This window comes from Eumetopias jubatus, unplaced genomic scaffold, assembly GCF_037043125.1.
Source record: "Eumetopias jubatus isolate StellerSeaLion01/CBP00866 unplaced genomic scaffold, mEumJub1_p1.0 scaffold_16, whole genome shotgun sequence".
In the NCBI taxonomy this organism is placed as follows: Eukaryota; Metazoa; Chordata; class Mammalia; order Carnivora; family Otariidae; genus Eumetopias; species Eumetopias jubatus.
The window spans coordinates 65,275,696-65,292,923 of NW_028274822.1; the positions used below are offsets into that span (position 1 = coordinate 65,275,696).

The 17,228-nt window shown below is 48.8% G+C and overlaps 1 protein-coding gene across 2 annotated transcripts in view; it reads left to right on the forward strand.

The window, feature by feature from the left end:
* DGCR2 (DiGeorge syndrome critical region gene 2) overlaps positions 1-17,228 on the forward strand; it is an 82,781-nt gene that overhangs the window by 52,820 nt on the left and 12,733 nt on the right. The window contains exons 4-6 of one of the 2 annotated variants that reach the window (XM_028095920.1): positions 280-499; positions 2,178-2,251; positions 9,818-9,994. In XM_028095920.1, the coding sequence (XP_027951721.1) occupies positions 280-499; positions 2,178-2,251; positions 9,818-9,994 (471 nt within the window). The remainder of the gene's footprint in view (positions 1-279; positions 500-2,177; positions 2,252-9,817; positions 9,995-17,228) is intronic. The other variant, XM_028095921.1, reaches the window with a different exon arrangement.

A 17,228-nucleotide genomic window follows, 5' to 3' on the forward strand; every position in this document is an offset into this window, starting at 1 on the left:
CGAAATGCATTCAGCAGCCAGTCTTTACTGCCAAGTAAATCAAAGGCCTTACCGAAATGAGACGAGTCCTTGAGTGTGCTTGTGCCTTGGGCTGCATCTGTGTCTTAGAGAAACTTGCGTTTCACAGCATGTGTGGTCTTACAGGCAGAGCTTGCTTCTTGAGCCTCAGTTGCCCTGTTTTTCTGGGGTGATTTCTGACCTCTGCTCAGATGCAGCATGTCTAATTGCATTTTGGAGTGAGGATCCTAATTTAGGGGACACCCCCCTCCCGCCCTTCATGTTTCCTAGGGAAGTGCCCGACGGGATGGCACCACTATGAAGGCACGGCCAGCTGCTACCGGGTCTACCCGAGCGGAGAGAACTACTGGGACGCCGCGCAGACTTGCCAGCGCGTCAACGGCTCCCTCGCCACCTTCTCCACCGACCAGGAGCTGCGCTTCGTCCTGGCCCAGGAATGGGACCAGCCAGAGCGGAGCTTCGCTTGGCAGGACCAGCACAAGTGAGTCCTGAGGTGGGGCCCCAGGGCCTGAGGTCAGGCTGCCGCCCAGCAAACAGGATGCCCGCCGAGGCCATGGCCTCTGGCCACCCATGACACTCCACGGGCTTAGCTGGCCGGCACTGGGAGGAAGGGCAGCCCCATCCACTGGAAACAAATAGAGATCTGGGGTTTAGAGCAGGCATCAGGATGATGTTGGGAGCTCTTAGAGGGGCAGGAATGAGCTGCCACATTGTGTCACCTTGGGCCAGTCCCCTTCATTGGCTCCCGTCTGGGTTCAGCTGCAGCTGTGTTGGGAGGGGCTGTTTGATGGGGCTTCGTAGGCCTGGCAGGAAGGCCATGCAAGTGGGTGGGGGTTCCTACCGAGAAAGAGGGTTCTTTCAGGCCTTGTGCTCAGTGGTTCCCATCAGTACACTTGTTCAGTCTTCCCAGAAACCACAGGAGGCCAGTGGGTGAACACGTAACTGCAGGCACACACTAGCTGGGGCATGCCCAGGTTCCAGCCCAGGCAGTTGGGCTCCAGAGCCTGGCTCTTGCCCCCAAGGCTCTGTGACATTGTGGAGAAAATGTGGCAGTTGCAGCCAGCTGCCAGCATCTCCCAGCCCAGAGTTTCCAGGGTCTTGCTGGGGGGCAGGTGTGTGCTGAGGACTGTGGTGGTCCTCCCCTGGAGGTGGTGTCCTCCTGCCTCTTCCACGCAGCCGGGGGGTGGTGGAGTGGATTGTAGGGGTTGCCAGCCACACTGTTGTAGGAGCACAATGACAGTGGCAGGTGGAGAGCGAGCCTTCATTTCGAGACCCTGGCTGGGTTCAGGCTCCACCGTTACACCCTGTGATGTTGGCAAATCACAGTCACCTTGCTGTTTTTCCTTCTACAGCTACAAAGTGAGAAAAATAACTTGTAGATCCACAGGGTGTGAGTCCATGGAGAAGCAAGAGGGTTTAGCCCACTGGGTGGGGAAGCACCCTGTCTCCCCAGGGTGGGCGTGTGCATGGCAGTAGGCTTAAGGGACAAGAGTGGCATCAAGCCAGATCTCCCATGGTGGCACTGGGGCTGCTGACGGGCATCTCCAGGACTGTGGCTGGAAGGCTGGGGTGAGAGGCACACACTCAGCGGGTGGTTGTAGCAGTCGGCCAGGTCCACGGGCATGGCCCCCTCAGTGCTGTGATGTGCGTGCTCAGGAACACACTGCAGGTCTGGGGCGAGCTGCCTTGAAGTGGAGACCGAGTGGGAGACCATGAGCATGGTTTTACCCAATACTGCACTGTAGACTCACACGGGTTTGTGTTTTATTGAGATGTAATTCACATACCATAAAATTCACCCCTTCAGAGTGTGCCATTCTGTGGTTTTAGCATATTCAACAAGAGTTGTATTCACGGGGCTGTATGTACCCCAAGAATAAGATTGCTTTTGCATAGAATGTGAAAACTTTATTGGATCAGCCAATAAGAATGGCCTTGACAGGAGTTACCCAAGGTACAACTTTTTCTGACCTGTGAATTTATTGTTTAGACTTCTAATGCATTTTATTAAAATTAAGTATCAAAACTTAAAAAATCATTACTGCTTTACAAGCTTGGTATTTGAAAGGTCACTATAACTCTGAGGTGCCCACATTCATACCCAGTCCATGGCTGTCTCCCTGCTGTGCTGAGGTCTGCTGCCTTTCACCCTCCTGCAGGCTGTGGGTCGGCTACCAGTATGTCATTGCCAGCCGGAACCGCTCCTTGGGTCGCTGGGAGGTAGCCTTCAAGGGTAAGTCTTTCTGGTCGTTCAGAAGAGTTGTTGGGTTTGCAATTGGGGTGGGGGGGCATCATCCTGACTAGGAAGATACTGCTAGGGGCTCCCCACTTCCACCCACCCTCTCCCTAGTGGTGCCTAGTGCAGGGCTCATGGAGAGGAATGGGCCCCAGACTGTGGGGAGCATCGTGATGATGGGTGGGCACCCCAAGGCCCTTCTTTCAGGCCCTGTGTGGGGCTAGAGCCTTCTCTGGAACCTGTGCTTCCTTCTCACTTGGCCATATTTCTAGACTGTCTGTTTTCCCTTTAAGTGAAGGCCTTTAATTGAGGTATAAAAATGAACATACAGAGTGTGCAGCTGACAGAGAGAGAGGGATAAGTCTGCTAGGATAGAGACATCGGAAGTAGAATCCGAACTGGAAAGAAAGCCATCAGGCAGATGGAATTAAAATAGATAAGAGTGTGTGTGTGTATGTACACGTGTGTTGCTTTAAGGATTTTATGCTGAGTTGCTTGGAAACGCCAACGTAGCATAAAGGAAGCATGTCTGGTGTGGGCAGCTGAGTCCTGCCCCCTGCCTGTCCCTCCCCTCCTGCCCCATTGCCCTGGCACTGGCATGTTTCACCCAGGCCCTGGATGTGGCCTCTCCACTTGCTGCCTGAGCTATGTTCCCGTGCCCTGTCCCCTTGTCAGGCCTTGCTTTTGGGCTACTGTTTGGGCCTGTGGTTTGAGCTTGGGTCCTGTTTTCCCCCAAACATGTCCCAGTCCCACTGTGGATGTCTTAAGTATCTCTGAGAAGGACAAGTGAGGAATGGTGGTCCTGGGGACCCCAGACATCTTGCGCTGTCCACCTCACTGTGGAGAATGAAGGGGACTGACCTCCGAGCCCACCTGTTTCCCAGCCTGAATGGCCTTGAGGCAGGCTGTGTTTTTACAGAGTGGGTGAAGGGCACAGACAGGATCAGTATTCAAAAGCCCCAGGCAGCTGGCTTCCCTGGAGAGAGGCAGGGTCTCATGGGACAGGGGTGCTAAGCCTGGCAGCTGGAAAGGGGCAGGGAGCAGAGATGGTGACTGCAGAGGCCCCAGCAGAGGGGCCACACCTACCAGTCTTTGCTCCTGCTTGGGAAGTCACCCCATTCTTGTGTCCTCCAAATATCCTATTGAAAGCATGTCCCATATTTGCAAACTTGATCTTTCAGAAGAGTTTTGAGTGTAATGTGTAGATGTCCCACCAGAGTAGTAGACAGGTAAAGAGCTTTTGGGTTTCCAGGCCCAAGTACCTTGCAAAGGGTAAATCGAGTGTTCCTCATTGCCCTAATCACAGCCGTTGGTGGTGAATCCTAGGCCAAGGCCCACTGCCCTGACCCCAGCAGAGGGCGCTGGCCTTCGGGATGGTATAGACACTCCTGGATACTGTTACCTTCTTGACACCGGCAGTTAAACAGGGAATACCCCAGTCTGCAGTGCATGATAGCGTGTTCTGAGCTGGGGGACATGGGACCGTCATCCCTGGCGAGAATGGCAGAGACCCCGGGTAGGCTCTAATGGCCGCACTTGTCTCTGTGGCTCTACTGGGGCATTTGGAGAGCAGTTGTGAAATTAAAAAGAAGTAAGTGTGTCGACCCTGGCAGCAGTGGCTCAGTGTGCGAAGGACCTGGAGCAGAGTGAGGCACCCACACGGACGGTGCTGATGCCCTGATGTCCAGCAGCTTGGTGTGGGTGTGGGCGCAGCGTGGTGTTGGCTGCTTGTGCCTGCTTAAGTGGACTTGGCAGTAATGTTCTGGATTTAAATAGTACCCACAAAATGAATATGTGGCTAAAAAAGATTCCTCTACTACAAGATAACTGGCCGGGATACTTGACACAGCTCAACATCATTTGTTTTTTTTTTTAGTTTAGTACATTTTTTTCTCTTTAAATTTTTTATTGTTATGTTAATCACCATACATTACATCATTAGTTTTTGATGTAGTGTTCCATGATTCATTGTGCATAATACCCAGTGCTCCACGCAGAATGTGCTCTCTTTAATACCCACATCACCAGGCTAACCCATCCCCCCACCCTGTTCTTTTTTTTTTGTATTTTGTTTTGGGTTTTTGTTTTGTTTGAGAGGGAGAGAGAGTGGGGCAGGGGAGGACAGAGGGAAAGGGAGAAACAGAATCTCAAGCAGTCTCCACGCCCAGCGCAGAGTCCGTTGTGGGGCTCGATCCCATGACCCTGAGATCATGACCTGAGCCAAAATCAAGAGTCAGACACTTAACTGACTGAGCCACCCAGGCACCCGTGTTCTGGGTTCAAAGAAATTAAAAGAAAAAACATAAATTCACATGTAGTACATGAATTCCGATGCATCCTGGATTGGGAGGGGAGTTATAAAAACTTTAGGGCACAGTTAGGGAAGCTGAATCTGGATTTGTAGTAGAGGTTGACTCATGGATTTTCAGAGGTGTGACCATAGTGTTGTGCTGTGGACAAACGTGTAGGGCGAGCTGCCGTGATGCAGGACAGAGCTTCGTGGGAGTTCATTATATTCTTCCCTCTGTTTTTGTGTCTATTTGAAAGTGTCCATACCGAAAGCATCTTAAAAGGTTTCTGCTAAGAAACTCCAGCGTGGGAGAATACTGAAAACACAGCCCCAGCAAATGAGCCGGTGGCAGAGCCCCTGCTTTTGCTTACAAAAGTTGCTGTTTGCGAGGTGCCACCTGCTTCACAACTGGGGATCCGGCTGGGCCTGACAAGTGGGCCCAGAGGTGATGCATCACAAAGGCAGTGGGAAGTAGATTTAAGTCTTTTGTCATTAATGGCAAACTCGCCCCAAAGGAAAGACTGCCTAAGAATATGAGCGAATGGTGGTAGGAAGCCACTACGAGAAGGTGTTTAAAACTGTTCACTTCATTTACGTCTTGTCCAACGTTTTCCTGTGTGTTTTATAACATGTGTTGTGTATTGGCACAGTGGTGCCCGCAGAGTATTATCCATATATACACACTTCTTATCCGTGTATGCAGGCCCCTCACTCCCCAGGTGCACTTTAAGTTTGGAGCTCTGCTTATGAGAGGGGCCTGCTCCCATGGCCTCTCCCCTCGGAGGGAGGCCCTGCCCCCGGCTTCTGTCTACACAGCAGGTCAGCCCCACCCCAGTGTGCCAAGACCCTAACATTGAGGCAGGACCCAGGGCCTGGCGTGCCTCGGAAGGTGGAGAGCTGCTGCCGCCAGAGAACACGGGTGCCACTTTTATAACATTGGTGACTGAAGTTTGAGAAGAGATCTGTGTTCTCCAGAAGGAATCATCCCCATTTTCCCATAAGCCACTCCCCAGGGCCCCAACATCATTGCTGTTAACAGTGTCATTTCAGTTTCTGGTTATGATACATGATGTTTATTTTAAAATACAAAAATGGAAGCATACTGCGTGTTTGATGTGTCCATGTTGTGTACCTTGCTTATTTAAGACCTGCTCAGTCCAGCATCTTGGCCCCCATTATCCCCCCATCTCAGCATGCCCACCTCTAAGGGCTCACTTCCGTCACAGGTGGGCTGAGGCCATGCGTGCCACTTAGGAAGCCCTTTGTGGTCTCCATCTTCTTGGCCCTGGTGCCCATACCCAGGGAGAGTGACCCTCTCGTGTGCCCCCTGACCCGTCCTGATCTAGAATCTTCTGTCAGCAGTGAGGAAGGGGGCGGCGGGGGGAGGACCAGGGCTCAGGTGGGTCTAGAAGGCACAGTGTGGAGACCCTGCCCTCTGGGTGAGGTGACTGTCAAGCTGGAGTGGAGTCAGCTGGGGTCAGGCCACAGTTCTGCCAAAGGAAGGCAGCCCTGAGAGTGGGGTCACTGCCTCCAATAGAGGGGCATTTGGGAGGATCCCCACGGCCCCTTGTGGGCCCCAGGTCAGGCCCGTTCGATGGGGGCTGTGGTAGCATATAGGAAGGTGAGACCCTGCCTGGAGAGGTGGTAGGCCTGCTGCAGGATGGGGGCTGCCGGCTGAGGAAATTGCGTGTTGTTGACGTGGCCGTGTGTGGCCAGCTAAGGACACCTTGTGTGCACAGGGAGCAGTTGCTGCCACCCCCACCCCCCATCTCCTCACACAGCTTTCTGAGGGTCCTGTATTCTTCCCCCTCCTGCCCTCATGTCTCCTTCTCTCAAGAAAGGCTGCAGCAGCCTTTTCCTCTGCCCTCCCTCCAACACCCCGCAGCCGCCCTCTCTAGCCACATGCCTCCTTTGCTGCTGCTGGAAGCCCTCCCTGGAATGCTCCTTCCCCAGGTCAGGGCTCGCTCCGGAGCGGGGCAAGGTAGCACAGCTGGCCTGGGATGGCTCAGGGATTAGGCAGAGCCCACTGTGTCGAGCCGCCTGGACCACACGAACAATGGGGTTTATGGTGAACACCGGCTTCCCTTGATGAGCCTGGAATCGAGGTGCCCAGGGGGCTCCTCTGGGCAGAAATGCCACACCCATGTGGCTGTCGCTTGCAGCTAGCAAAGGCCCACACCCCCTTGCCAGGTGGGAGAGTGCTTGGGAAGTCTGGCCTGGATGCCCCCAGACTCCGCCTGAGCTGTCCCCTTCTCTTGCTGCTGGTGTATCATGCTGTGTTGCTGTAATAAATCTTAGCCATGACTGCAGCTAGAAGCTGGGCCCCTTGAGTCCTTCTAGCAAAGCAGCGTGCCTGTGCGTGGTGTGGGGCTCCTAACACAAGCCTTGTCACCCCTCCCCTCCAGTCTCTGCTCCAAGGCCTGCCTTCATCTCCACGTTCCAGCTTTCTCTTTACCTAGAACAGCCGTGACCTTCCAACATCACATACACTTCACTCATTGGGTCTCTTAGTCATCTGTTTCCAGTCCCTCCCCCCGCCCCAGTGTGAGCTCTGCAAGGCAAGGCAAGGCCAGGCCGGTGTATCCTGAATGCCTGTTTATAGGATGGGGCCTGTGGGCATTTGTTAAATCAGTGGGGGAGATGATTAGGTGGCTCTGTTAGATGCCTGGGTCCCACGAACTTCTGGCTTAACACAAGTTGATTTTCTCACAGTTCTGGGGACAGATCCAGAATCAAGGTGTCGGCAGGGTTGCCCTCCCTCCAGAGGCTCCAGGAGAGTTCCTCCTTTGCCAGTGCATAGGGGCTCCTGGTGGTCCTTGGCTTGTGACAGCCACACTCCGGGCTCTGCTCCATCTGACCATTTTCCACATGTTCCTCTGTGTCTTCTCCCTTGTTGAAAGGATACTGGTTCTTGGATTTAGGACCCACCCCAAATCCCAGATGATTTAATCTCGAGAGCAAAATAAGGTCACATTCTGAGGTTCTAGGTGGCCATGAATTTTGGGGGGATGCTCCTCAACCCACTGCAGAAGCTAATTGAAGACCACACTGAGTGTGTTGGGAATTTAGCTGCTGGCAGAGAAAGAATGGAGCATATTTGGGAAAATAGAGTATGAGGTGCCATAGAGAGGGCACATAAAATGAAGGCTTGAAAGGAACTAAGTTTGGCAAAGAGGAAGTGATCTTCATCATTGGTTTCAAGAAACTGCAGCCCACATGGCCTCAGGGTAAACAGGGCTTCTGACCAGCACAGAGTGAGGAGGCCCAGGTAGTCCCAGGTAGTCCCATGGGCACCAGTGGGTGGGAGGATCTTGCTCCACTCTGACCTCCCCGTGCCCTCCGTCTGTGCATGGCTTGCTGGGGCCTGAGCCACCCTTACCCCACCCCACCCTCCACTCTCAGCTTGGCTCAGGCGGGTTCCAGGCAGCTGTGGGCAGGACAGGGGGTGGGGACCAGGTGCAAGGACTCTACCCTGAGAGGTCATTTGTGGTCTTGGTCAGAGTTTTGCAGTCATGCACTGACATTGTGCTCTGGGCTGGTGACTAGACTCAGGGCTAAAGACTTTTTTTTTAAGATTTATTTATTTTAGGGGCGCCTGGGTGGCTCAGTCAGTTAAGTGTCTGCCTTTGGCTCAGGTCATAATCCCGGGGTGCTGGGATCGAGCCCCGCATCGGGCTCCCTGCTCGGCGGGAGGCCTGCTTCTCCCTCTCCCACTCCCCCTGCTTGTGTTCCCTCTCTCGCTGTCTCTCTCTGTCAAATAAATAAATAAAATCTTTAAAAAAAAAGATTTATTTATTTTAGAGCATGAGCGGGAGGGGCAGAGGGAGAGGGAGAGAGAATCTCAAGCAGACTTCACGCTGAGTGCAGAGCCTGATATGGGGCTCAATCCCAGTACCCTGAGATCATGACGTGAGCTGAAACCAAGAGTTGGATGCCCAACCAGATGTCCTTGAAGACTTGTTTGTTTTTATAAAGAACAGGATGAATCTATTCCATTTTCAGCCCATGAGACAAGAAGCCAAATAGTGAAGAAAACAGTTTTTAAGAAGGGAGGCATCTCCCATCTGAAGGAGAAGAGGGCACACAAGGGTTATAGGAGACCTCACTGGGGAGCGGGGGGCTGGATGCCACTGTGCCCATGGCAGGGCCCACTCTTAGCATTGGAGGCAGTCTCCCCAGATGGTGTAAGAAGACCCCCCTGACCCCTGCCCTCCCTCCGTGGTCCTCCTGTGAGTCTGACCACTGGGGCCCCAGTATCCCCTAGCAGGGGTGCATTGACATTGACTGTGCCTGTTGGCTGGGGACTGGGCTTTTATCCCATCATGCTTCCCCAGAGTCTATCTTCCTGCCCTTGTCAGGGAGCTGGGAGGCCATGTTCCCAGTGTCTACAGGATGAGGCCCCACCTCCAGACTCGCTGGCTATTTAAAACTGACCTTCATGCTTAGTATTGGGAGCAAATAGAGTTCAAAAGGCATGCATGGGAATGCCTTGTTGCTGTCAAAGGGTAAAGCGCATTGCCATCTTAATAAAATGAGGGTATCTCCGGTGACCCACGTCCAGGTTAGCCTCAAGGCATCTTTTGGTGGTCCAGTGTCGGAGGTTTCTCTGAGGTAGAGAGTGGGCTCTGGGAGCTGGCTGTGCTGTGCCCCACATGTGGCCAGAGTCCCACCTCCTGAGACATGGCAGAAGAAAGGCTTAGAGGTTCCTGGCCCCCTCTCCCTGCACTCTGGCACCCCTACTCTGGGCTGCCAGGGCAGGACGATTTCTGATTGCTTGGTCCCCAGCTTGGAAGGCAGAAGTTCAGTGAGTGACAGAGTCTCCCTGGAGCTGGGAGGGGTCCCAGGGAGCCGGGGCTTTCCAGTTCACCTGGCCAGCTGATACCCCTGCTGGGTTGTCAGAGCCGTGATTCTGTCTGAATTGTGTGTCCTGGCATGTGCAGTGGGTGCCTTTTTGAACCCTTCTCCATTTAACAGTTGATACCCTGCTGGAAGAGAGGATACCCCCCTCCCCGCTCTTGTTTATTTGTTGTTTATCCATATGAGCTCAGACATTTTAATCCACTGTGTTCTGGCCCGTTACTTTATTCTTCATGTTGCCCAGAGCAGTGCTCGTGGGAACTAAGGGAGGCCGTGAATGAATGCCATAACTGCAGTGTGCACCTAGCACATGGCAGCCCACAAGCCCTTTGACTGATGGTCCGGTTTGGGGGGTCTTGGTCCCCATGAGGACTGCACGTGATTGGTATGTTGACAGCATATGATTTTCCCCCCAGGTTCCTCAGAGGTGTTCCTGCCCCCAGACCCCATCTTTGCATCGGCCATGTCGGAAAGCGACAGCGTGTTCTGCGCCCAGCTCCAGTGCTTCCATTTCCCCACCCTCCGCCACCACGACCTGCACAGCTGGCATGCCGAGAACTGCTACGAGAAGTCTTCGTTTCTCTGTAAAAGAAGTAAGCCCCTGTGGCTGTGACTCCTAGGGAGCTGTAAGGAAGTGCTTCTCATGAGTACACGAGTACAGCTCTCTGATTTCCGGACGTTGGTGTCAACCTTGAGTAGCTTTTGACCTCACGGTGCACCAAGGCCTACCCCTGTATCACAGTGGGGCGGCAGGAGCTCCTTGCCTGGCTCACACCCCTCTCTGAACGCACACTGCCGCTGTGGGGGGAGGGCAAGAGCTGGGCCGCAGTCCATGTCTGTGAGCCCTCGTTCCTCTTTCCCAGGAGAGAGGTGATAATTCTTGTCCTTCACACCTCGTTGTTGTTCGGAGATTAAATGAGAATGGTGATGGAGGACTTGCCACATCTCGTGGTGTCTTGGAGCCTCTTACTCTCCCGGTTGCCCACCTGCACTCTCCTTGGGTCTTTCCCAGACTGCCCGCTCTGCGTCTGGGCTGCTCCCCCGGCCCCGTCTGTGATCCTTCCCTGTCCCTCTGCCCGCTCCCTTGCCCATAATTCCACATTGAGGCCTCCTCTGGCTTCAGGGACACGCAGTGTGTTGTCCTTACTGAGGGCAGGGCCCCTCGCCCAGGCCCCTCTGCGGTGGAAGGAGGGATGAATAGCACCCAGAGGCAGCATGTAAGGCAGGCTGGGTGGCAGCCGATGGTCTCAGCGCCATTAATTTGGACCATCATTCCCTTCCCTCCTGATGGGTCATTCATCAGGGGTTCATAGATGTTTGAGCCTGTTTCTGGACTCCATTCTGACCCTTGGCTGTTTGTCAGTCCCATGCTGATACCACACCGTCTTTACAGGAGCTTTGGGATACATCCTCCTGGCGGGTGCTGGGCTTCCCTGCCTTGCTCTTGCCCCTTCTGTTGCTGACTCTTAACATTTTTTTCTCACCTGAATTTTAGGATCCGTTTTCTGAGCTCATTATTAGAACGCTTACCTCGGTGGATTATGCTAGATTTTCTGTTTATGCATTTTTGTGTCTTCTTTCAAATCTTTGACTTTTTATTTCTTTACGTTTTTTCCCCCTGGTGTTTCTTTACTTGCTAAGGGCTCAGTGTTGTGTTGATTAGAAGTGCTGGTAGTGAGCATAATCTTATCTTCCTAGCCTCAGAGGGAAAGCTTTCAGTGTTTCAGTGTTAAATATGGCACTTTCTTTAAGATTGAGAAAATACAGGATGCCTGGGTGGCTCAGTCGTTAAAGATATTTATTTATTTTACAGAGAGAGACATAGCGAGGGAGGGAACACAAGCAGAGGGAGTGGGAGAGGGAGAAGCAGGCTTCCCGCCGAGCAGGGAGTCCGACACAGGGCTCGATCCCAGGACCCTGTGATCATGACCCAAGCCAAAGGCAGACGCTCAACTACTGAGCCACCCAGGCACCCCCCGCAAGGGCTCTTCTTAATGTCTACTCTGCCCTCTGCTTTAGAACTTCCCTTTGGGCCACTCTTGAGAGAGTCCGTCTCTTGCAGCTGTCTTAATGTGTGTGGCCATTCTCCTGCCTCCAGCTGAAGTTGTGGATCCATCACGGGGTTTTCACCAGTGCCCTAAAGGCTCCCGGTGTGCTCTGATTGGAGGCAGTTGGCATGGGAAGCTTGGGGCAGGCTAACTAACTACAAGCCAGGCAGTTTGAGGCAATTGGTTTGAGGAGCATATTTGGCTTTCTCTGCTGGGTCCTGCCTTGGAAGTGTGGAAAAAACAGGGAAGCTCATAGTCATCGACCAAATCCTAAATGTTCTGGGCTGGTTGCTGCAGAGGTGGTGGGTCAGAGCCCTGTTGTCGAATATGGCCTAGCCATTGTCTGTATATTTAGTCTCTTAGATACATCATCTGATGAGGCATGTGGTGTCGCTTTGCCCTGACAGTGGTGACATTAGCTTTGATCCCTGGATTAAGGTTGTACCTGCCAGAATTCTGTACTGTAAAGTTCTAGTTTTTCCCGTTTTGAAAATAATAAATAATATGTGAGGAGATCCTTTGAGGCTTTGTAAAATTCCTGTTCCTCATCAAATTTGTACCTGCTGATGCTGCTGGCATGTATTGGCAATTTTCTAACTCTGTCATTCCTTCCGTATTTACTAGTTTGCATTCTGTGGTAAGGAAAAGCATTCCCTTCTCCCCCATTTATTAATTTCTTTAATTGTATTAGAATGCACTCTTGGATTTTTATTATATAAGATGGGTTATAATTCATGAGTACCATTATTTTTATGCTTAATTTGACCCATTTATGCTGGCTTTTTTTTTTTTAAATTGACATTTTTATTGAGATCCTGGAGGTTCAGATGCATTTAAAGGAAATAAGAGAGATCCCTTACACGTTTTGCCTGATTTCCCCAAATGGGAGCGTTTTGCAAAACTATAGTGTAATATCACAGCCAGGATATTGACTTGGACACAATCCACTGATCTTATTCAGCTATCTCCAGTTTTACTTGTATTCATTTGTGCGTGTGTGTGTGTGTATGAGAGAGAGAGGGATTTATAGAGTTTTTTTACTTGTCTAGGTTCCTATAACTCAGTCAAGATATGAGTAGCTCTAGCACCATAAAGATCCTCCCTATTATTCCTTTATAACCACGCGCATTTGCAACCACTGTCTGTAGTGGTAGAATTCTCCAGTGAAACCACTTGGGCCTGAGATTTCTTTTGGGGGGAGTTTTTCAATTATGAATTCAACTTATAGCTATAGGACTGTTCAGATTGTCTATTTCACGTTGAGTGAATTTTTGATAGTTTCTGGTTTTCAAAGAATTGATCCATTTCTTGTAAGTACTCAGATTTATGAGCATAGAATTATTCATAGTGTTCTCTTTTTTTTTAAGATTTTTTTAAAAACTTATTTGAGAGAGAGAGAACATGAGAGAGGGGAGGGTCAGAGGGAGAAGCAGACTCCCCGCTGAGCAGGGAGCCTGACACGGGACTTGATACTGGGACTCCAGGATCATGACCTGAGCTGAAGGCAGTCGCTTAACCAACTGAGCCACCCAGGTGCCCCTCATAGTGTTCTCTTATTAACCTTCTTATGATTGCAGGATTTATAGTGATGTCCCCTGTTTCATTCCTGATTTGTGTTTCTCCCATTTTGATTTTGTCAGTCTTGCTAGAGGTTTATCAATTTTGTTGATTTTCTTGAGAACCAGCTTTTTGTATCATTGATTTTTCTCTATTTTCAATTTCACTGATTATTGCTCTTTATTATTTCCTTCTGTTTGCTTTCTTTTTCTAGTTCATCTTGTACTCTCTGGACTCAGCCTTTTCCCAAAGAGCCTTGGAGGACCTGGGCACTAGTTATGCTCATGGCTTTTATGCCCTTTCAGTGGACAGAGCTAAGATGTGTGTATGTGTTTGTGTGTGTGTGTGTGTATCTTGGATGTAGATTTTTGATACTAATTTAATTGTTTTAATGATTATAGATGTATTCAAGTTTTCTGGTTCTTTTTCAGTCAGTTTGGTAAGTCATATTTATCTAGGGCATTGCCTATGTGTCTGAATTTTTTACTTCATTCTCATACAATTCTCTTTTTTGAGGTATTCATGTATATCATTATGACCTCCTTTTGATTTCTAATATTATTAATACTTTCTTTTTTCTTGATTAGTCTTACTGAAGATTTGGCTCTTTGATTCATCTTTGTGACTAACCAGCTTTGGGTAGTAATTGATTCTCACTGTTGTGTATCTGTTTTCTGTGCCATTAATTTCTACTGTCAGTTTCCATCCTTTCACTTTTATTAGATTTACCCTTTTCTGGGGTGCCTGGGTGGCTCAGTCGGTTAAGCGTCTGCCTTCGGCTCAGCTCATGATCCCAGGGTCCTGGGATCGAGCCCCGCATCGGGCTCTTTGCTCAGCGGGAAGTCTGCTTCTCCCTCTCCCACTCCCCCTGCTTATGTTCCCTCTCTTGCTGTCTCTCTCTCGCTGTCAAATAAATAAATAAAATCTTAAAAAAAAAAGATTTACCCTTTTCTTTTTCCACCTTCTAGAGTTAGACCCTTATCTCCTTAATTTTTAGTTTTTTTCTAATATAAGGCATTTAAGTTTAATTTTCCCTGTACTTAACAAACATTAAAGTACACAGATCTTAAGTGCAAGTTTGTTGAAATTGTACACATGTGTAATGACTTCCCAAATCAAGATGTGGAATATTTCTAGCCCTCCAGAAGATGCCTCCTATCCTTTTGTAGTCAGTATATTCCCCCCTTCCAGGAAGTCATTCTTATCATAGATTAATCATAGATCGTATTTACTAATAGTCTGTAATTTAATTTAGTGGTTTATGTGTATTGTGGTCAGATAACATGATATTTATGTTCTGTTGTTGTTAGGATTTTTGTTACTATTCCACATGTGCGTAAACTCTTGGCCGTAGGATTTTTTATACATTTATTAGCTCAGGCTTATTGATGGCATTGTTCAAGTCTGTTTGGACTGCATGGTATATCAATTGTTGAAAGAGATGTGTTTTAATCTCTCACTGTGGATGTCAATTCATCCATTTTTCCCTAATTCTCTAATTTTAGCTTTATCTGTCTTGAGGTCATGTTATTGGGAGTGTAAGTACTCATAATTATTATATCTTCCTGAATTGAACCTTTTTATCATGATGTAATGATCCCTTTTTATCCATACTAGTTTTTGTTGGTTTTGCTTAAAGTCTTACTTCTTTTCCGGTGGTAGCTGCAAAATGGTATTATGAGATGAGGCTGAATAGTCAGATAGCCAGACTTTGAATCCAGGTTTGGCCTTGGACAAGTTTCTTGAGCTCTGTCCCTTGGGTTCCACATCAGGAAAAGGGAGTAGTAGAGCACCCACCTCACTCACCATGTTGTTGGGAGAGATTGGTCAGCTTACGTGCAGTGCAAAGAACAGTCCTTGGCATATTAGAAAGCTCTCAATATATATGAACTGTTTTCATTATTATTACATAATATTTTTGGGCTAGCCCCAAAATATGCCTTTATATGCCATATATATATGCCTTTAATATGCCTTTTTGTACTCTTTAATTAAGTCTTCAAGTTGATTTTGACACTTTATTCTGTGCTGTTTACCCAGGATTTTTCTTCTTTTTTATCTTCTCCTGACTTACACGAGATTAATCAACTTTTCTCTAGTCTCTTTTTTTCCTATACTGGTTCAGAAATTGTTATATATGCCTGTCGTGTTAGTGGTTACCCTTACATTTTATTTATTTATTTATTTATTTATTTATTTATTTTTAAAGATTTTATTTATTTATTTGAGAGAGAGAATGAGAGAGAGAGCATGAGGGGGGGAGGGTCAGAGGGAGAAGCAGACTCCCCGCTGAGCAGGGAGCCAGATGCGGGACTTGATCCCAGGACTCCAGGATCATGACCTGAGCTGAAGGCAGTTGCTTAACCAACTGAGCCACCCAGGCGCCCACCCTTACATTTTTAAAGGGCATAATTGATTTAATTTTTAAATCTAAAGACAGTGTCTCTAACTTCCTTCTTGTTAATACAAAGACCCTTTGTTGCCAGGCCAGTCTAAGATCTGAATTACAAATTTACAGAATTTGTTGCTTAGTAAGTAATTTCTTTTCTCCCTAATGGAGCCTGTAATTTCCAGTGGGCCAGTGCCACTTTGTGTTCACTGATTGAGTGAGGAAGATCTAGACTGCAGAGGGGCCTAATTTCTACTCACCGTGTGAACCACCTTTTAAGCAGGCTTAAAAAGGGACATTGGGGGCGTCTGGGTGGTTCAGTCAGTTAAGTGGCTGCCTTTGGCTCAGGTCATGATCCTGGAGTCCCAGGATCAAGTCCCACATTAGGCTCCCTGCTCCGCGGGAAGCCTGCTTCTCCCTCTGTCCCTCAATCTGCTCTCATGCTCTCTCTCACTCTCTCTCAAATCAATAAAATCTTTTAAAAAGGGGGGGGGCATTGGGAGGATGGTTAAAACCAACCCTTATCTTTCTTACAATTCTGCAGAGCACATGCCCTGCGTCTGCAACTTGGGTATGCCTCCCCTTCCCTAGATGATGAATTCACGAGGGACCTCACAGGCTGCTGAGAACAAGTGTGCTTTTCAATGAATTCTTTTATGGATATCAGTCAAAAAGTCACCATCAGCTGGAACTGGAAAGCAGAGGGTTTTGTTTTTGTTTTTGTTTTTTCCCCAGTGGCAGCCATTTCAGCTCAAAAGCTCAATTCTTGGAAGACACACTTCCCTGTGCACCTAAAAATAAAAAGTAAAAAAAAACCACCAAAAGCTCTATATTGCTTTAGCTTCAGTTGTTCCCCAGCTTCTGACTTACATGGACTTGTTGTCCATTATTTTAGTTTTACTTTGTTTTTATATTTCTTAAATGAATCACTTGTTGGTTTATGAAGCCAGCATTTATGTACCTTTCCTCACATGTTCGTCAGTTTCTTTATTATTTCATCTTGCATCCCAATTCTTTCTGGTTCAGCTTTTTATTTCTCAGATACATTCTTTAGGAGCTCTTTGAGATGAGGTTGTGTTGTTAGTGCTACACTCTCTGAATGAAAAGTCTATTTTTTGCCCCCAATCCTGAATGTTCGTTTAGCTGGGTATAGATTTGTTGGGTAACAGTTACTTTTTCTCAAGACTTTGAAGATGTTATTTTATTTCTGCCTGTTCCTTGCTCTGAACTATCATATGCCTTTCCTTCTTCGTTTGTTGGGTGTGTTATAAATTTAAAACTTCTTATCTTCCTGCTCCACAAACAGGCTGTGAGCACCCCGCCCAGATGGCCAGGTGCTGCAGGGTGATAAGGCTGGCCTCTGCCATAAGTTCTCCTTGCCCTCCCCTGACTGTGACCTAGTGAGAGTCAAGTGCTCCAGTGAAATTCCCCCTATGCTTTTGCTTGTGCACTCCACCCTGACCCCCAATAAAACACTTGCTGTGGGTCCTCGCTCCTCTGCTCCCTACCCACTTGTTTGAGCAGCACCCTTGGTGTTCTTCCTGTGTGATCCCTCCTGGCGTGCAGTGATTCTTGTCGGTCCAGGATATACTCATAAGTATAATACACTTCATTTTCCTGTGCCTCCCCTCGGCTCCCCTTGTGGCCATCTGGACTGACCATTGCCTGAAAGAGCACAGAATAGTAGGTAATTGTCCTCTCATGTTGCTTTTGAGAGTTTCTCTTTGTTGATACACTGAGGTTTCATCACATTATGTCTGGTTATTGATTTATTTTTATTGGTCCTTTTAGGACCCCTAGGGATTTATGTGTTTTGTTAATAATGGGACGATC